Source organism: Pezoporus flaviventris, unplaced genomic scaffold (assembly GCF_033815535.1).
Source record: "Pezoporus flaviventris isolate CSIRO_AGI_PZ_B2104156 unplaced genomic scaffold, CSIRO_AGI_Pfla_v1 ptg000030l, whole genome shotgun sequence".
Lineage (NCBI taxonomy): Eukaryota > Metazoa > Chordata > Aves > Psittaciformes > Psittacidae > Pezoporus > Pezoporus flaviventris.
Genome location: NW_026892578.1, coordinates 1614636 through 1635347, shown reverse-complemented (window position 1 = coordinate 1635347; position 20712 = coordinate 1614636). Strand labels below are relative to the sequence as shown.

At 41.4% G+C, this 20712-nt stretch overlaps 1 protein-coding gene across 2 annotated transcripts in view; it reads right to left on the bottom strand.

The window, feature by feature from the left end:
• Nucleotides 1-20712, bottom strand: part of TBC1D8 (TBC1 domain family member 8) — a 49235-nt gene that overhangs the window by 9877 nt on the left and 18646 nt on the right. For both annotated transcript variants that reach the window (XM_061459650.1, XM_061459651.1), the window contains exons 4-11: nucleotides 19380-19608; nucleotides 15534-15774; nucleotides 8004-8211; nucleotides 6281-6475; nucleotides 4799-4981; nucleotides 4261-4411; nucleotides 3180-3394; nucleotides 2218-2335 (exon numbers count right to left, since the gene is read on the bottom strand). In XM_061459650.1, the coding sequence (XP_061315634.1) occupies nucleotides 2218-2335; nucleotides 3180-3394; nucleotides 4261-4411; nucleotides 4799-4981; nucleotides 6281-6475; nucleotides 8004-8211; nucleotides 15534-15774; nucleotides 19380-19608 (1540 nt within the window). The remainder of the gene's footprint in view (nucleotides 1-2217; nucleotides 2336-3179; nucleotides 3395-4260; nucleotides 4412-4798; nucleotides 4982-6280; nucleotides 6476-8003; nucleotides 8212-15533; nucleotides 15775-19379; nucleotides 19609-20712) is intronic.

The window sequence follows — 20712 nt, the reverse complement described above, 5'->3', positions numbered from 1 at the left end:
GCAAGGCGGAAGGAAGGAGGTGGTCATGTAATAAGAAGACTGAGTAGGACTGAAGTGCCTACAATTTGAAAGCAAAACCTATTAAAAATAAAACAAAAAGAAGATTTTGAATATCATAAAGAAAAGGCCCAAGAGAAGATGGAGCTAAGAAGGCCTGTTATAACCAAGGTCATTAATTCAGTAGCTGTTTTGACTGTACAGATTACTGGCTGACGCTGACGAGGAAAAGCACAGTGACAGGTAGCAAGGTCAGAGATCACCAAATTTATAGAGACCAGAATTTGGACAACAGTGTTGGCAGTGCAAAGAGGGAAAGTTAGGTCTTGGAAGTATTATGCAGGAAGAAACAATACAAAATTTAGACAAGAGCTGATTGCAAATCAAAAAAGAAGGTCAACAGAAATGCAAAGCCAAGAACACTAACTCAAGCAACAGGAACCAGAGGAGAGGCAGGGTGAAGAAGATCAGTAGCACGGATTTTGGCACACTAAGGTCTAGGGTAAATCAAAGCTGCAGAAATAATTGCTTACTGAAGCGACCATGATGCAAAACTACACTGCTGCCATTCGACTAGGAGGAGCAGGGGAACTTCTGAGCTGAAGCCCCGGCTCTTCACACTGGTGAGCCACGGCAGTACCTCTTCTAGAGTCACAGTACTCTTTCCTTTGGGTACAGAGGACAAGAAAACAGACAGGATGACAAAGACTATCAGCACTCAAACAATGCAGGCTGTAGCCATGGCAAGTAACAGGAAAGATAGAAAACCAAAATCAAGTACAACTCAGGGCAGCAATTTGGCTGGCCAAGTGGGATAACTCAAGTTTGGGTGTGGAGAATGTTACTTAAGGACAATAACCCAGCAAGCACCAAAGTTATCAGTAACTCAAGACAAGCTGATGATATCTAGAAATGCACAAGGACAGATAAAGCTGTGTTTCTGTTTTCATCAAGGAAGGAGACAGGCAAACATGGAAGTAAGTTATCAAGATAGCCATTTAAAGTCACATTTGGGAACATGAACCAAAATGCTGACAAGCAGGATAGTTACAGTGCCCAATCCATAACTGGAAAATACCAATGGCATTCAAAGCACCACAGAACACCCTACACATCCGGCTAACTTTGGAATAACTCTGCTTTAACTTTCCTTACCTACCAGTTCAGTGACAAGACAGTAACTGTGGCGGCACAGTGTCAGGAGGGAGGTGTAACAATCCCATGCTCCAAGCAAAAGATTGGATAACTCAGATAACTCCAAGCAAAAGACTGGATAACTCTCTCTCCCCAGGCAGCACAAGAGTGCCCACACCATTTCTAGCTCCCAGAACCACTACTGCCAGGGATTTCCACCTGTCCCCACCTCCTAACTTACACTGATCCCTCCCTTTGGTACAGCGATGGTGTAACAGCAGACACTAAAAAGTAGCTAAAGAGTTAAGAGTAGCTAAAGCTTGACATTAAAAAGGGAATAAGCTATCAAACATTTGTTTAAGAAAAGGAAGCAAAGCAACTACAAAGAACAAAAACTCTTTCTTGTATGCATACCTGCAATTACTGCCTCAAGCTGCTCAGCCCTTCTCTTCCTGTGCATTAGGCAGCCAGACTTTGCACAACAGTCTTAAAAATAGTTGCACTGAATGTAACAGGAGACATAGCACATGCAGTAGAAGGCACACGCTGCAGAAGGATTGAGCTTAGTTCTTAATGCAGCATCTAACGTTCAGAGGGTTTTGTATCAACCCTCATTACAAAGGGCCAGTTCAGATGCAAGCCTGTATTGCTCCAGCAGCCAGGCAACTCAGGTCAGATCAGAAATAGCTGCCCTAGCAGATCTTTCCTAGGCTCATCTTAAACAGCTTGAGTCTCCAATACTGAACACACACACACACACACACACACACACACACACACACCCAACCAAGATACGCAAGCTCTTCTATTTTTACCTAACAGGCAAAAGTGTCACTGCCTTCTGACCAAGGTAAAAAACAAACTGTAAAATTGAGCATATATTTATAGTTCTTGCAGTTCAAACCCTTCAAACCAAAACCAACCCTAGCTGGAACGTGAGCAGCCACCACTGCTGCCCACACTGTGCAAGTCAATGGACCACCTCACCTGTGGGTTCTGGATCTCAGAAGACCCTGAGCATTTCATTCACTCCAGTGCCATTCAGCCGCCCCTTCCCAGTTAGCAAGAAGAGAGGCACGAGCTCACCTATCACTCGGTGATTGAAGTAATCCGGCAGCATTCGCTCACACACAGCAACCAGCAGCCAAAAGGCTTCTTCCTCTTTGGCATACAACAGCAACACGGAGGTCAAAATGTTCATAGACTTACAAGGGCAAAGAAGAAAATGGGATTTGTTAGTGACAGCAAATCCTACTGACAAAAGCTACATTTTGGCTAATTTTAAGGAGAGAAAAGTAGCCTAACATGATGTAAACTGAAAAAAAGAACCAGCAAAGAAACCTTAAACAGCAAAACAGCAAGAGAAAGGTAACAGACAGCAAACACATAGTTGCAACCTACGGGCATAACAAGTTTTTCAAGCTTATGTACACTGCTGCTCATAAGAGCAATAGGAAATAGTGGAGAAAAACACAGTATTGGTTTTGCCCAGATAAAAAGTAGGCAACTGATAGTGTAGTATGTTTTGGGGCTGCTTTCTCCTCCTTCCTGCATGACCAGTCTGATGTCAATCAGAATTCAGGGAGCTGCACAGAAGGTAAAGTTATTATTTTGGCTGGCCGCCTGGGCAGAGTACTTTTGTAATTTGTCATCAGTTTGGGAAGAAAGGGGCAGAACTTTAGTTCATTAAACCTCTGCCCCAGTGCTCTATGTGAATCTCATCTACTTTGCACTAAGAATTGTGCAAGAAAAACATCTCTGAACACAGAGAAGCATCAGAAACAACTTTTTTTCCCTTCTTTAACTCTAAATGCAGTTTGCAAACTGCTGAGGGAATACTTGAGTTAAGCCAAAGCCCTCAGTTAAGCCTATGCACTTGTTTTCCAGAGTAAGTTATATTTAGCAGCTAAAATTATGTCTTTTCCTAACTAGAAGGACATTATTTGTCAAAACCAACACTAAAAATACTCCCAAGAGTACAATAAAACTGGGAGAGAGAGGAAAGAGCTGAAGAGGCAATGAGCATTATCCCACTGGGGGTTTTTCACCTGGCAGTATCCAATTTTGGGGTTCCTGTGCGCGTACGCCGTGAGCACCCTCCTTAGGGCAGCTATTCCCGTCTCGCTCTGGAAGGCAGGATGCTCAGGCAGCGAGCGGTGGAGGTCACGCTCGATCTCCTCTGTCGCCATACAGCACTTGCCCATGGACGCCTCCACCAAATGTAGGTAGTAGCCAGGATGCGAGGCGAGATCCGTCACGGCGTCTGAAGGCAGCAGGAAGGGAGAAAGAGGAAAACACAAAGTGGATTAAGATGATGCTAAACTTGGTGCTGTGGGAATTACTGCGCAAAAGGATGTAAGCAAAATGGTCTTCCCCAGGGTTTGTGAATTTAGTGAAATTTCCAGACCGTTGAAAGAAATAAAGTCCCAGCAGAAGACAAAACAAACATTAGCAAAGCTTGCATAACACAGCATCATTCAAAACACCTTAATACTGACATTGAGCAGGAAACTTCCCCAGCAGAGGATTACGGGGAGAAATGTACTCAGCACTGTTCACACCCTCCAAGAGGAAAACCACCACTTTTTACAAATGTTTGAACATGTCGTATTCCAGATTAAGGACTAAACTTGAGATCATATTGTAGGCACATTCCGGTTCTGACAGATCTGTGTATGAAACAAGTTATTTTTTCCATCTCTAGTTTCTATTCCCCCTGCCAACATCCAACAAGAAGCAGCAGCAGGACTGCTGATGCCCTTATTTTGCAATAATTTGATTTGCCTAGGGTTAAATCAATATTTATGCTAGAATCTAATTGTTGCTTGAAGATGAACATTATTTTATACAACCATGATGTTAATTTAAACTACACGGATGAAGATGACATTATTTCAATTCTCCTGCACATTATGTCTTGTCATCTTGAGATAGATTTTTTACAGATCTACCTAGCTACTTCCTTGCATTTATTAGTTCAGTTCAGGTCATCTCATCTCTCTCCTGTAAGCAGTATCATAAGCTCCATGAAAACAACATTTAATTGCCCTTGGGAGATTTCCTGCCTAAAGGTTTTGCCGTGTTCAGAATCAGATGATGACTACAGCCAACATTTCTAAGCTTGCCCACCTGAGAAGAGCAGCCAGAGTTTGCCTCTTAAGGATTCAGGGATTCCCATAGCAACAAGTTTTCTGATCTTCTCTGTGCGGAACATGCACACAGTCCTGCCATATTCTACAAAATGGTCATCCCACAGGCTCTCCTTGATTTGCTCCCTAGACTGGGAAGAAGAAGACATGTTTTAAAAGAACAAATCACATGCATGTGGGAACTGGTAAACAGAAATATTTTGCGTATTAGAAATTCCACAAGATATTTCCAATGCCAATGGAAATGGGAAGTCTGCTCTAAGGACTACAACTTTCCCCATTTTGCATATTCAATTCACCACACAAGGAGAAAAAAATATAAATATTCATGAGAAAGAAATGAAGAGGAAAAAACTCCAAGCACATGGAAAAGCTGTTATCCCATAACTAATTTCTCCAGCCAATACAGAGTTCATTTTACTAAAAATGATTACTGTTTGAATGTCACCCCAGATTTCAAAAAACAAACAAAAAAATCCCAGACTACCAACTCCTACCACTTCCCCCACGTTACATACCTTGCCAAAATCCAGGCCCACTATTCCTGGCTGATGGAAGTCTGACCTTAGTGCTTCTGCATTGAGCAAATAACTGCTGTCCTTTCCACATTCACTTCTCTCCTTGTTTTGTGAAGCCTCTGTTTCCAGATGCACAGGCTCACTGTCCCCAGTCATGCATGTGGATCCAAAGGCAGAACTGTTCTGCAATGCAGAATCAAAGCAGTAATGACTGAGAAGAGGCTAAGAACTATGTCCCCAGCTATCTTTAAGACACAGCTGGGTTAGTTTTTGCCTTTTACATCAAAACCTTTCACACCTTACTCAAGACCTTATACAAATTCTCATTCACTTGTATGTCAGGAAAAGGGCTGTTCTTTTAAAAAAGAAGTTATGAGTAAACTCTAAGAGTCCTCGATGATAAGATACCAAACAATCTACTTCAGTTAAGAACTGAAAAACAGAATCATAGAACAATTTAGGTCAGGGGACACCATCTTTTTCAATCCCCTGCTCAAAGCAGGATCCCTCAGACCAGGTTGCTGGGGACTGTGTCCACTCATGTTGAATAGCTCCAAGGAAGGTGATCCACAGCTTCGGTGGGCAGCCTGGTCCAGCTCCACCTCTCTTGAGGGGAAGTCTTTCTCTTTTCATCTATTTGGACTTCCCCTTGCTACATTTTGGGACTGTTGCTGCCCATCTTTCAGCTGGCACCTCCAAGAAGTCTCTGGCTTCATCTTCTCTGTAACTCCCCATTAGCTAGTAGAAGACAGACTGAACAAGATCTGCTCCATCAACCTCTCCTCATAAAGCATGTGCTCCAGCCCTGACCATCTTTTAGCCCTCCACTAGACTTAATCCAATTTGTCAATGCTTTTCTTGTGTGGAGAGGCAGAGTCAAAACTGAACTCAGTGCTGCTGATCAGCCTCAGAAGTGCTGAATGAAAGGGAACAATAATATCCCTTGACCTACTGCTTACAGTGCTGCTAGTTCAACCCCAAACACTCTTGGCCCTCCACAATATGAGCACACTGCTCACTTATAAAAGCTCAAGCTGCTGATGTCCACCAGGACCCCCCAGTCTTTTCCACATACTCTTCTCTGTCCTTCAGCCGCTCCTTTTGCATAGGGTTACTCTGCCAGGCATCACATTTGCTTTTGTTGAACTTCACGAGGTCTCTGTCAACCTATTCCTCCAGACTGGTGAGGTGTCCCTCACCCTGCTCCTTACCATATCCCTGCTCACTGCAGGGTGGGTGGACTAGATGACCTTTAAAGGTCCCTTCCAACCCAAACCATTCTGACATGTTGGGGGGAGCATTCACTGCTCCCCTCAACATGTCAATCATAACTATACTCTGGGTGCATTCCATCCCATCAGGCAGGTCTTTAAAGAATGCATCACACAAGTACTGGCTCAATATCAACCCCCTGACAGGACAACAGACCAATGGATAAACACACTGAATTCATACCCCTAAAAAAATTCAGAAGTTCAGTACCTGGTTCTTATTGTGCAAGTTGTTACAGTGCACTGGGTTGCTGGAGTTCACTTCTTTTAGCCTCTGGAGCAGATTCTCCACCAAAGTATCCCGGTCCTTCAGCTCAATGAACTGAAAGGCCGTCTTGCTCCTTACGCTAACAATGATGGGATTAGGGAGAAGGCTTGTGTCCTCCATCTTCTCTATACTGATTACCTTTTCCAGAAACATTACAGAAAACATGTTATGCACCACTTCCACTTACACATCTTCAAATATTCTACATGTACCAAAATGTTCAAACACGTATGCACACATGCTTTAAACATGGTTACAAGAATCATACAATGGTTAAGGTTGGAAGGGACCTTAAAGATCATCTGGTTCCAACCCCCTGCCATGAGCAGGGACACCTTCCAATAGACCAGGTTGCTCAAAGCCTCATCCAACCTGGCCTTGAACACTGCCAGGGATGGGGCAGCCACAGCTTCTCTGGGCAACCTGTGCCAGGGCCTCACCACCCTCACAGTGAAGAACTTCCTAATGTCTAATGTCTAAATCCTAATGCCTGATCCTAATATCCAATCTAACTCTGCCCGTTTAAAGCCATTCCCCCTTGTCCTGTCACTACATGCCATAATAAAAAGTCCCTCTCCAGATTTCTTGTAGGGCCCCTTTAGGTATTGGAAGACTGTTAGTAAGGTCTCCAGGTTTCCTTGATCGGACACATCCTGCCTCCTGAAGCTCATGGTCTCTTTAGAAGCTCAATGCAGGCACCAAAAGAGTATCCCAGCATTTTATTTATTTTATTTTTTTTTATGATTTTGCGGCCCACTCCTGCAGAATGGGCTGAGGGGAAAGATAAGAAAAAGGGAGTATGATTAAAACAAGATCTGAAAAAGTATCAACTTGCTCACATGCTGGGGGATGGAGGAGGAAATTTGCTTTCACACTTTTGAAGATGGGGGGAAAACAGTTTTGGTGTTTCTGATTAAGTATGTAACACTGTTCTCTTACTGTTTACTGTTTCTGTAACAGTGGAAGGTAAGTTGCTACAGTTAGAATATCATTTGGATGTTACTCTGTTATTAGTTGAGGATGAAAGCAAAGCTTTAATTAAGAGATCATAACAGCCTTGTATCCATAGCAGATGAGGCAAGTGTTTGCTGACAGCTTCCTTCTCCTCTTCTACTCCCACCACCTTCCCATGTGCTCTCCCTCCATTTAAATAAATGTTTTGATTTCATGCAAATTTGGCAGCTCATCACTGCATCCAGAATACCGTCTTTTTTTCTCTGCCCTACAGTTTGAAAAGTATCCACAGGTTTGCTAGAATGTGTCTATGAAGGGAGAGCTTCAACACTTCAAAGTGCTGATCTCAGGCAAGGATGCCTTTATAATGCCAGAATGGGCACAAGCTGGTCTCCATCACATTAAGCTGGGTGTGTTTGCGGAGCTGGGATGGTCCAAGTCTTGGACTGAGCACACTCTGCTTTTGCAGTGCTGTCCTGCTGCATTAACTGTCTGTACTTCGCTTTGAGGATCATGTTGAATCACCCATAGTTTTAGGAACTCATGGCCTAATAAATCCCAGAACAAGCTGTACAACAACCCCATAGGCAAGATACACACAAGCATCCTACTCTTTTTCATCAAACAATAGTTTGCAGGTAAGTCAGGTGACAGTGGATGCTTGCAGCAGAAAAAGGCAGATAAGGACCTGAAATGAAACAAACAACTCTACCTCTCTAAGTGGGATGATAACATTGCAGCAGCCATTTTCTTTGCTGGCAAAACAGATATAACTGTCTGAAGTATACATCCTTCCTGCTGTGTGACAGCGACTAAACGGCGTCCAGAGAGAACAGTCTACAACTTCATGCAGCTTCTCCTTCCTGGGTAATCTGAAGAAGGCCCGAAAGAATTCATTCTGGGCTCTGGCTTCAAGATCCCTTAAGAGAAAACAGTGAGAGGGAATCAGAAGACTCTGAAAGCCAGGACATCCAGCTCAAGCTTTCCTTTTCTTGTTAGCCTCACCAAGAGCAATAAAAGCACCATCACATCAATCTTCATTGCCTATGTGAACAGACTGATAAAAGACTGACTCTGAAATAACAAAAAAGAATCATTATCGATACTTGCTTGTTTAACATTAAGGTCAAAAGCAACTACTGTGGTGACTAGGAAAGGAAGGGACACTAATTTAAATTAGCTAGTTTGTTGGAGTCTTTTAAATTGTTATTTAACCATGCATTTTCTATGGCTGCTGTATGAATTTCCAGCCTCAGAGTTACAGATTTCAATGCCCAGGAGATAACAAAATTTTTCATCTGATGAATGTACACTGAGCAACAGAGACGAGTTTTATGTTCCTTGTTTCCCTTCCCAAGAGCATTACCAACATCACCCCAGGGATTTGCACCTGCATCTGAAAGCAATGCATTTGCTCAATGAGTAATTCCAGTGCCATCAGTAATAAAACAGTTAATGATGGTGGTATTTATAATCACCAAATCCTTGACTTGCAGAGGTATCAGCCTCTTAGAGTCCTCAGAACAGTTGCAAAATGCAGAATGGTTTCAGGTCACTTAAAAGACTCAGCTGGGAATAACAGCACCAGTTACATTCAATTTGGACTTGGCTTCCTTCCAGTCACCCATCCACATTTACATGGAGGGAAAAAGTTTAAATAAATTAAGCTTTCATTACTGAGTATGCTTCTACAGACTTGGCTTTGGGGATTATATTTTTTTCTCCCCTCCCTTTTTAATGGAGAAGTCTGAGGTAATTTAAAGATCTATGCAATTACATTATAAACAGACCACAGCTATTAGCTCACAAACAGCAGCTACAGAATCACTAGGGCTTAAATTCTATCATTTTCTTTACTGCAAGTAAATTTTTCCAAACACGGTTCACCCTGGGGGAATTAAACAAAAAAGCAAAAAACAAAAAGCTTGACTTTGTTCCAGTGAAAGAATTTTAAGCGTGGGCTGAAGTACAACAGGGAGTGGTACCTTGATGTTGTAAATCCCCTCTCCGCTCCTTCCCAAACCCTCCTCTTCTGCTGATACTTCCCCCTTACCCCAGCCCTGCTGTTTAAAAATAAGGTGAGAGATGAAGCCTCTGCTTCAGTAAGTGCATCAATTGTTTGGTTGGGGGGTTTTCTTATTTCAGTTTAATCCATAGAGGAATCAAAAGCCATGTGAAGCAGGGAAGAAGACATTCCAGAACAAACCGAGACCTGTGAAGCTAGGATCTGTATCTGAGACCAACAGAAAAGACAGAACACTCAACCAGCGTTTGGCTGTTGTTTCCTTCTCAAGCATTATCTTCCTTAAAAACATTATCCAAGCAAAACAGACAAATAGTCTCCTGTTTTTCATGCAGAACAAAGAAAAACCCTCTTTGTGAAGGAAGACAAAAAGGTTGCTCCCGAGTTAAAATTCCACAGCGAGAGAAACTCTGATAAGTGCCCGCAGCGATCTGCTATTGTGACAAAGCTGGATCAGGATATGCCTCCTCGTTAACTCACCACTAAAATATTTTCCATTTCTGCACAGCACAGATGAACATTGCTGATAGCATCCACAGTCAGGTCCGGGTAGAGCTGTGTTCTGCTGCTATTGTGCTAAGGTAAGACCCTCCCTGCATCTTTTGGTTGCAAAAATTTCTATACCTTTATGTGAAAAGAGGCATTATATGGAAGAGTGGCACCTCTGTGGAGGCAGAGATTGTCTGTTATTTAGGAGGTGACTGTTTCTAATGCTCCAAAATCTGCAGTTTCTGGGTTTTCAGGATCTTGCTGCATGTCCTGGGGCTGTAGGCTCCAGGTGCAGGGCCTTTTAGACAAGAACCCACAGGTTTTTAAGCTGAAGAATAACATTTCCCATATGTGAAACTAAGTAAATTCACCAAGCACTGCACCTAACCCCCATGCCCTGTACTGGGGGAAGGCTGCCAATCCTAACATCCCTGGAACTGCCTGTCCCCTGCTGATTCATGACACAGGATCCCATAGGGCCACCACAGAGAGCACACCACAGCCAGGACTGCACAAAGACAAGTGCTGAAACAGGGGCCAGCTGGAGCAAGAGATCGCGGAAAGAAAATATGGTAGCATGGGGATGGAATGCTGTCAGCACCTTCCAATGTGGGCTAAAGCAAGAGATTTTACTAGAAAGGGGCACACCATGAAAATATTTCCTGTTAGGCCAGCAAATTCTAGGGCTTAAAGCAATTGCTCCCCTTCCTAAATACAGTCAAATAAAATTAGAGCTGGGTAAAACAGAAAATCAAACAACAACCTATAACTCAAAAAAACCCACAAATGAAATTAGCTCCTAAAACAAGACAGGCAATTGTTCAAACATGATACAGCAAAGACGCAGTGACTGCACACACATCACCAGGTCCCACAGCTTCCATTTTGAGTTTCACAATGCCTCCAGCACCAACCAGAAATGCAACCTTCCTACCTGTGCTCAATCTGTTTGAAATTTTCTCTCCTAACTTATCAATTTCCATGTTGGTTTGGTTTTTAAGTAACACATGCACCAGGAGAATAAAAGGCGAGAAGATGTAATTGCTTTGTTCCCTGCTTTTCAGAAAACTCAGCAATTCTTTTCAAGCACAGCTCCTGACTTGCATGTTACAGGATCCTGGACTGCCTCCAACTTGAGCACTTCAAAGTGAATGGCAAGTCTGAACTGTGATAACTCCCTGTGTGTGACCCCTACATTGCCTTCCAAGAGTTTTAAATTAAAGGAAATAACACACAGGACTGACAAAATGCCTAAAAGTATCAGCACACTTAAAATGATGTCCTCACTGTCAAATGTTTTTCTCTGCTTTTAGGTCTAACAGAAGTCAACCTGGCAAGATTTTAGCTCTGCTGAGTCACTTGCTGCGTATCTGAAATCTTATCAGACTTGCTGACCTCTTGCTTTTAGAAACCAATTACTAGACTCTTCTTGTTACCCAGACTCAGAAAGTTACAGATTTTGGAAATAACACATCCGATTATATATGTCTTGTTTATTGCAGAACTGCCAAATTCATGTGGCAAGAAAGGCTCCTTGCAAGCAAGCCAGAAGTTAGCTGAGAAGAGCCAACACGGACTTGTCAAGAGGCATGTAAACTGAATATCATTCCCTTATGTCACAGGAATGCTTGACTTCTAGATGGGGAAGATGCAATAGAAGTTTTAGCCAAAATTTATGAAAGTCTTGGTTATTTCCTAATGTAACTAATAAAACTGGATTAAAGTGAAAATTGCAGTACCAAGCCAGTTGAAAAAGAGTACCCCCAAAAGCAGCCCTCAAAGGCTCCTCGGTAAATTGGAAGGCTGTATCAAGAGGACCTCCTTAGGGGGTTTAGCTTCAACATCTTCATCAGCAATCTGCACAATGGGTCAGGAGATCGTTGTTATTAAACTTGCACACATCATGAGTCTTGTAGAGGCTAATGAGCAGAAGAACAGGATCAGATTCAGATTTATATTCATAAACGTTAGTGATAGTGTGCAAACAAAGCATTACATGTGTTTTCATCTGCACATCATAAGCTGCATAAATGCAGCACAGAGATCATCTCCACCAGCAGCCATTCAGCAAAAAGAAAAGACCTAGAGGTTACACAGGATCACAAGTCAAACATAAGCCAAGAGGCTCGTGCTCATAGCAGGAAGAGGAACGCTGCACTGGGCTGCAAAAATGCGTGGCCACCAAGATGCAGAACAGCAGTCCTGGAAATCATAGAATCATAAGAACACCAGGTTGGAAGGGATCATTTGGTCCAATCTTTCTTGGCAAGGCATGACTGAGACTAGATATCCAGCTGAACCTTAAAAATCATCCAGTGCTGCTACAAAGATGGTCATGCTGCTCCTGCCTGGATCATCACCGGCAACGCATTTGGAACAGTCCTGTATCCCACCACCCCATGCCTGCAGCCACATAGGATAAGTGCTGAATGTCCAGAGAAGAGCAAGCAGAAGAGCTAAAATCAGGACTGATAACAAAAACCTGGCTTAACTAGGGCAGTGCAATTTAAACAAGAAAAGATAAAGGAGATGCATACCAACCTCTAAATATACAAATGGTTGTTCTAAAGAAGCTGAACTCTTTAATAGTACTGGATAGGACGAGAAGTATCAGACTCAAAAAACAGCACAAAAGATTCAAGTTAGACTTCAGGAAGACTTTTCAGTGTCAACTGAAGTGAAGTATTGGCATGGATCCTGATTATTTCCATTACTGGAAATCCTTAAAAACAGGTTAGGCAATCATCTGTCACGAGAGATACAATCCAAACCCTGCCCTGGAGGTTTTTAAAAGACAGATGTGTTGCTTAGGGACATGGTTTATTGATGGACTTGGCAGTGCTGGGTTAACGGTTGGACTCGATGACCTTAAAGGTCGTTTCCAACCTTAAAGGTCTTTTCCAATGATTTTGTTGAGTGGATGGAATGAAAGCAACTTCTTTCTAGTTACATCCTCCTTGTTGCTCAAGGTTTATAGCATTCTCGGATTCCTTCTCTGAAGGAATTAATGTGACTGAAGTGACACGTATGACTCAAGATACTTCAGTTTCTTTTCAGCTTAGATCAATGTTAAAAACCCTCTCTGCCTTCATACGAAGCAAAGCCATCCTCTCTGGCAATTCACAGTTAGACATGAAGAAAAGAAACCAAACGGGTTAGAGCCTGGAGAAAAGTATCGTACTTTTGAAACCTTTCTGATACCAGTGGTAAAGCTTTTAAATTTTGATTCCTGCTTGGGCCAATTTCCTCACTGCATTTGAGGAATGTAATGGGTATTCCTGCATCCTGAAAGAGATGGAAATAGGAAGCACAAGAAAGCAATAGCAGCGATTTTAATGACCTTCCTATTAAAAAAGAAAATACCGTTACTATATGTTTCCAGTAAAATTGGATGTCACATAAATATACCTGCAAGAAGTGGTATTTGTAATTACCAAACACTTCAGCTTTATTTTCCTTTTTATGGCAATTAACTCAATTGTCATTAAACCCTTTGTAATCCATTATTCCAAGCCTTATCCTCTCATTAAGCTGCATGAAAACTTGTTTGACTCTGGCCACCATACAATTTGTGTCAGAGACTGTTGGCCTAATCGCACTTCCACTGGTCAGCAGGATGACCCCAAGAACCTCAGGAACTGTATAAAAGGTTTCTGATTTTCAGGATGTAGAATATGCAGATCAAGACAGTATTAAAAATGCACGTTTCAAAAATAAATATACAAAGACGAGCCTCTTGCAGAAGAAACCCTAACAAACAAAAGCAATCTACAGCAGCTTCAGTAATTTGACACAGCTGGAATGGTTCTAATGATGTGTGGATTACTGCTTTCATTTTGATAGACTACTATTTGCTTCCAAATCATGCACAAGAACTAACAAAGACAATTATTAGGGGAAAAATGTCAAGAGGAAAATAGTTGCTCTTGTACTAAAATGGCTTTAGAAAAAAAAAGTGGCAACAAAAACTTCACACACAGAGAAAAGTTCAACACCCCAAAACATGTCAGCATCAAAAACCAGTTTATCCACTATTCAAACTACAGTCTTGCTTAATCATCTTACATCAAAGTGGTTGGTGAAGTGTTACAAAGGGCACCAGAAACAGCAACTTATCCAACCACCACCTACTTCATGCAGAGGAAATGGGATTTTGGCATCTTCCATGTTTCCATGTTTTCCCTTCTGCTATCTCAAGTTGCAGCACATTAGCACAGGTTAGAGAATATCTTGCCCAGGAACTATCCAGTAAATATACTTTTATACTTCCTTCTCCTCTGCCCACCCCCCACTTCTTTGAATTGGACGGAAGGTGAGGAGAAAACCTGCTTGAATAAATGTGTGGGATGGTTTCTGTTGCTTGTTTGCCAGTAATACACCTTTTCAAAAATGCCACAAAGTACTTAAAGTTTGATTCCCTGAGAAACTCCTCATTACAACATATTACTAAGCACTTTTCCTTGCAACTGTAATTTTAGTTTCATTACTTAAAGTACATATCCTGCATTTCTTGGGCCAAAAGCTACATCCAGTAACATGCACGTTGTAAAAAAAACAGTAGCTCCTGTGTTTAAAGGAACCCTGGCTATGAAAAAACAAAACCCCCACAAAGATGCTTACAACTGCTCACCACTATATCACCTCAAATGAATTCTTTGACAACATCATGGATGAAATCCCAGTGTCAGTGATTTTCCTTATTGTGTGTGCATACGAAATTGCAGAGAAAGCGCATTTTAGTCTTTTAAACTCCATTACGAAACCTTGCAGAAGTGTTTAGCCAAGATGTACACCCAACACCACTGCAAAAATGCCCCTTGGAAACAATAAAATGGCTACTGGACATGTCTCTGGATTTTTGGGAAACGATACCACACGTTCCATATGTTTTAGCCAGGAAGCAACACCTGAGTGATTCCCTTCATGCCTCTGGCAGTGGGGAAGGAAGGAAGAGCAGGCAAGGGTATGACTCAGGAGGGGATAAGAGCTCCATTCACACCCTGTTCAGAAAAGAAGTATTTTAACCCAGCACCTCAACCCTGATGCCCCAGGCAAATTCCAGTTTGGGCTACTGCATCCTGCCCACCTAAAATTCCTCTGGGCAGTTTCCCTTCCCCTTTCCCACAACAGTAAATAAAACAGAGTAGTGTGTTGTGCTACTAGCAGACAAATGGTTATCAATCTTCCCCCTGAAAGCCCAGTGCATTTCTGCAGTGGGAGAGGAATGCAGAGATGCATTTCAGAGATGCAAAGGGTAGAGCTGACAATCGCATATTAATCTGTTGCAAGTGCCTGCAGGGTTTTTAAGTCCAAAAAACTGCCTGCTAAGTCAGCTATAGCAATCACGCTTGTGGGAAATTCCACGTTTCAGATACAATCAAAAGCAATAATTCTGCAGAACTGATGGCACTAGGAAAGCCTATGTATTGCCAAAATGATAAACAAAATAATGCTGCTCTCCATGGAAGATGGAAAATATCCCTTGCTGCAATCTACCCTTCTACAGGGAACGGTACTTTTAAAACAAACAAAAACCAAACACAGTGATGTTTAAGGGAAGCCTATAAAACCTGCACACAAGCTCAAATGCACCCACTGGATACACCATAATACATTATAAAATCTCTTTTTCACCCAATGAAGTAAAGCTTTGAAATGTTACCCAGCTAACACAGCAAACCACAGAGCCCTCCAATGAACCTCTGCTCACACAACAATTTAGCTCTCTACCTCTTGGTGATCTGAGTAGGATCCTGTAGGCCTGGATCCAGTTCAAAGATCTCATTATCCAGCAGCCTTCGGAGTGTCACATCTGCTAGTTGCTCCATGATCCTGAAAGCCTCGGTGATATTGAGGAACGTGGAGAAGTCGCGCTCTTTATTTGGGGTGGTGACGCGGACCGTGTCAGTCATGAAGACATTGGAGGTTCTTTCCAGCTTCTGGACCTCAACCCAAGGAATGATAAGTTTCACTGACATCAGAGAAAAAAGGCAAAAGTGGGTTGGAAACTCTGCTTACATTTTTCAGATTTGGAAAATAGGCAAATTAGGAATGAAATGCAAACATTTCAGAAAAGGAGAGAGACCCATTTTTGCAGACAAAGTCCAAACAAAAGCTGTTACTACTCTACATCCATTCTCTCCCACTCCAAAAGACTAGCTTTTTCAGAATCTCTCCCTCAAAATTTTACTTCTTTTCATACAAAGTGCTGGACTGGGGAGTTCTGCCTTTGCAGAATACCTGCCATACGCTCTGCTCTAGCTCCTTCACGAGTCACTTCTGCAGCGTGGTTTATTACTACCAGAAGAAACAAGTTTGTTTCAAGAGCATGAAGGTAACAGGGAAAGGCTCTGTAATCTAGAAATAAAACTGTATACAGGTGGAAAACAAATTACGGGCATGGTACTTTAACTTTTATTTTAAAATAAAGCTAACAACTTCCATACACAAGGAAGCTTTTACACAGGGACATTTTTACAGAGTTTAGTTACTACCATAAACAGGGTGTTCAAAAAAAAAAAAAAGCTGCCTAGGTTTTGGGATTTTCCCATTTTGGTTACCTTTTACTGAAAAGGTGCACAGCCACATTTGTCCTAAACATTAACTGTAGTTGGACTTGTTCACAGGAAAAAAAAAAGCGTAGGACACTCTTCTCTATACTTAAACATTGCTGAGGCATATAAATACAAACAGTAAAAAGAATCAGCTTATTTTAGATAACCACTGCAGGATGTTACTTGCCTCTCTCATACTAATCTCTGGGTTGAAATTAGGCTGAAAGGACTTTAAAATAGATTAAATTTCTTCTTAGCAACTGTTGGAAGCTTCCCAGGATTCTCTGTGCCAATAATATCAAGAATACACCCCCCTAACATCCCTAGCAGGTCTCCTGATGCCAATAAAACAATAAAAAAGGCCGTAATAACAAACATTGTCATATATATATGACACTTATCCACGATCATTAATTACCTGCGGAGCTACCCTCAGCAAGTTTTCTGTACTACACGAACCACAGCTGTCAAGATTATTTGCAGATTACGTTTTTTCTTCCTTAAATAAAGCACAGCTGCGTCAACACGCACAAACTGTTGCGAATGGTCATAAAATAATCTGTACCAGAACAGCCAAGGGAAGAAAGATTAAATAGCGCCATAGCAATAGCACTATTGTTCAAGCAGGTCAGCATCACATAGGCTCTACAGTGTTGGTTACAGAAACAGCACAGCGGACTGTAAGGGGCCCAAACAACTGATGAAAGGTACAGAGTCTTCAAAGTCTTAAAAAAACACAAGTTTAATTAATAAATATGAAGAAACCTCGGCATGCCCTTTCAAGGAAACCGGTGTTCTCAGCCTCTGAAATCCTGCAAATACTTCGAGGCTGAGATAAAAGGGGACTTGTCTGGGATAAAATGTGCCATGGAGTTTATGCTCGCATAAGCCAGAAGTTAATTTTATGAGAAGCTGAAAACAGGTTCCAATACTGCATTCCAGGACATCTCAACATAAAATAAAACAAGGGGAAGGGGACAAACTTGCCAGGAGCATAAGACTTAATGCTTTGCCTATAAACAGACTGCAGTCTAAAATTTGGGGGGGGATTTTTACAGAGTTAACACATTTAAGAAATATTTGTATTGCAACCCATATATTGTTTTTTCTTTCCTATGATGTATTGAAGAATGCAATAAATGCGATCTCTTAGCAATATTTTCACGAGCAGATTTAACCAGATTTAATTTCTGATTGCTACCTGGCAAAAGAAGAGACAATGAATCACTTGTTCTACATATAATCAGCATCAGCTTCTCAAACAGTAACAACCAGAACTAGGGTAAATCTGGATTATTCGATGTAATACAAGTATTTTATAAATGTGACAAAATACTAGCTTTGAAACAGCAGCAATTTTCTTTATCAGAATCAAAGAAATGGAAAGCACGTCAGCACATAATGCTTCCTACTGAGCTATGGAAATTTAACACAACCAAAAAAACACCAGGTTTTTATTTCAGATTTCCATGCAAATGCATTGGAACACAAAGACAATGCAACTGGCTGCAACAGAGAATGAGTGGTGTATTTTCCACAGCCAAAATGAAATTTGCAAACATGTCGTTTGTGGGGTTTGTGTATTTTCATAATGAATTATTATTATTGAAAAAAAAGGGAAGTGATTTCTTCTTAAATAATACAGCCTGAGTTGTACTTCCAGTATCATTTAACAACCTGTGGTATTGCATAAACAGTATTTTTTGAGCAATATAAAGGGTTTCTCTCTCTCCCTTCTCCTCCTCCCATTATCTATCATTATTAAGTATTGGTTTTGCTTTGTGTGCTTTGGCAGACTGGATATATCAGATTTAATTGGAGAAAGTCTGCAAGAAGAAATTATTGAGAAAGGGTATTATTTAATACTAGCCAGAAAAAAAGGAGATTAAACAAGAACTGGTGTCTTGTATGTCTCAAGAAATCCTATTCCAGTCTCCCCAGCAAAACTCAACTTCTGTTTTTATAACAAATAACAAACATTTTAAATCTAACTCTGCCACCTTTTGCAGATACAACAAAATAATTGGCCTGAACTAATACCAGGGGAAAAAAGGACCTCTAGCTCTAAGCATGCCTTTGTATGTTCTAAGTCTTAGAAACTGCCAATTACTATCTTATCATTATACTAATGTACTTTATTTTTTGAATCTACAGTTTTTATTTGACTAGCCATCCCAATATTAAATCCAGAAAGTAAATGGTAAAGTTCTTGCTGTATTTATAGCAGTACAGGTTTATATTATTGTTATTGCTGAAGTTCTAGCAGGATAAACAGGGCATAAAATGTGCAGCTCATGCACAATCTTACTAAACAAAGAAATACTATAGAGTTTAAATGGCTACATTAATTTTTACCATCTAATATCTATTCTGACAGGCTTTTCATTGAGCCTTCCTCTGTAGAGGAACACCTTGATCAAAGTCTTACAGCTCGCTGAACAGTCTGAAGGTCTAAAAACCCCAGGACACACTCCTTGTGACCTTCCTGCACTGCTATTCAGAAGCACAAAGGAATCCCTAAATTGCTGTTGTTTTCCCTTCAAAACCCTGCATTTTCACCTGGCTCTCCGCGACACAGCCTTGTTATGTTTCCTGGGCTATTTTCAGGCAGGCAGCTGGCCCCAGCAGCCCTTCCCATGCTGCCCGGCAACAACAACTCTGCTTCCTTGCCTATGAGAGCGACCCGTCCTCACTCACCATTTCTGGCACTAAAATTCTCTATTTCAGAATCTGTAGAGATCTGTTATGTTTTAAAGCTGCTTCACCATGGCAAGAAAAAGAAGCAGATAGCAGCTGTATCTGCATGCCTCATTTTCATTACTGGATTCATACTAAAACATAAACATAAAGGCTGAAGTGAATACTAAATTACACAGGATCTTAACAGCTGAACAAGAAAACAACCCTCAGAAACTAAACTTCAAAGGTGAAATAGGCTTTTCATAAAAATCCTAGCTACTCTTGCCTTGAAATATATGTATATCTCTCCCTATTATTAGATTTCTTATGCATTTACACTTACATTCTTTGCCCAGGAAGAAGGAATAAAAGCAGAGGTGATTGATGCTCAAATAAAGCCAGCCTTGCCGAGGAACTTTTCCTTTCCAACAGCAACAGGAATAATAGGTGATCAACTTCTCTGCTTCAGGGAAATTAAATCTGGATTCAAATTTCACCAGGGCTTCTCGGAACTTCTCGGGGTCTTCCTCCTGCTCGGCGAGCTTGCTGCTGGTTTCCTCTGCAATCAGCGCCTGAGTCCATAACGAGATAATGTATCAGGACAAAGCTATGGTATTCACACTCCAGCAAGCTGCTGCAAGCTTACCTATTCAAATTTTGGTAACACAACTCTTTCTTACAAGGAAACTCAAGTTGATTTGCAGTTGTCACAAATGGAGAAATTTCCGAGGTGTTTGCATCTCTCATACTGAATTCATTCATCCTGAATGCTTCCAAATCATGACTTCTAGGGCCCTTTTTTCTTTTTTGCTCTAATTTTTTCAATGACTGGCAGAAACATCTATTTACAATTTCACTGTGGCTTATGATTGCTGTCATTTGGGGTATACAGAGCAAAGGTACTGTAATAACTGTGCGCACTGACCAGTACTATTCTCCTGTGAAGATGCAATGCAGTGACATCTGTCAGCAACTTGCAACACACTTGGAACCATTAAAAACATGGTTTCAAGAATATTTACATAAATATAATTAAGTGATCAGAATGTGAAGAGTGGTATTACAGCAAGGGAGTTAAGTATCATTCAGACTTAACTGCATGTTAACAGCACCTGGTATAATTTGCAATTACCAAGCAGCCCTACTATGCCAAAAGTCCACAGCAGAGGCAGGGGGTCCAAAACCTGGATTTAACAATAACTAATGAAACCTGAAGAATTTTGAGTATGTGCTGTGCTGGGTAACAGCCACAGCATTACCAAGAAAGATTAATTGTATTTGAGCCTTTCAGTGCTCTTAGACAAAGTGCAGCATAAACATTAAGATTTGCACGGTGATGTTTTGCCTCTCCCGTCCCCTTCTTCCCCAGCGTCAGAGCCCTCTGAGATCACAGCAGCAAGGTTGAAATTCATATAAAACATTCAAATTCCTACAGATTTCCCAGACCAATACAAATGGAGTACTGGGGAAGAGCACCTCATTAAAACTTAGTAAGGAAAAGCTTGCAGCAGGACCTGAGGTACAGTGGTCACCAGCAAACCTGGACCCTGGCCAGCCATCGCTGAGCTTCTCTTGTTGCTCCTCAGGACACCAGGCTTTCTGAGTTTTGCTGCACATGCCATTGTTATTTTAAACGTGGTCATTAGTCACCAAATTCCTTTATTTTTAAAATTCTT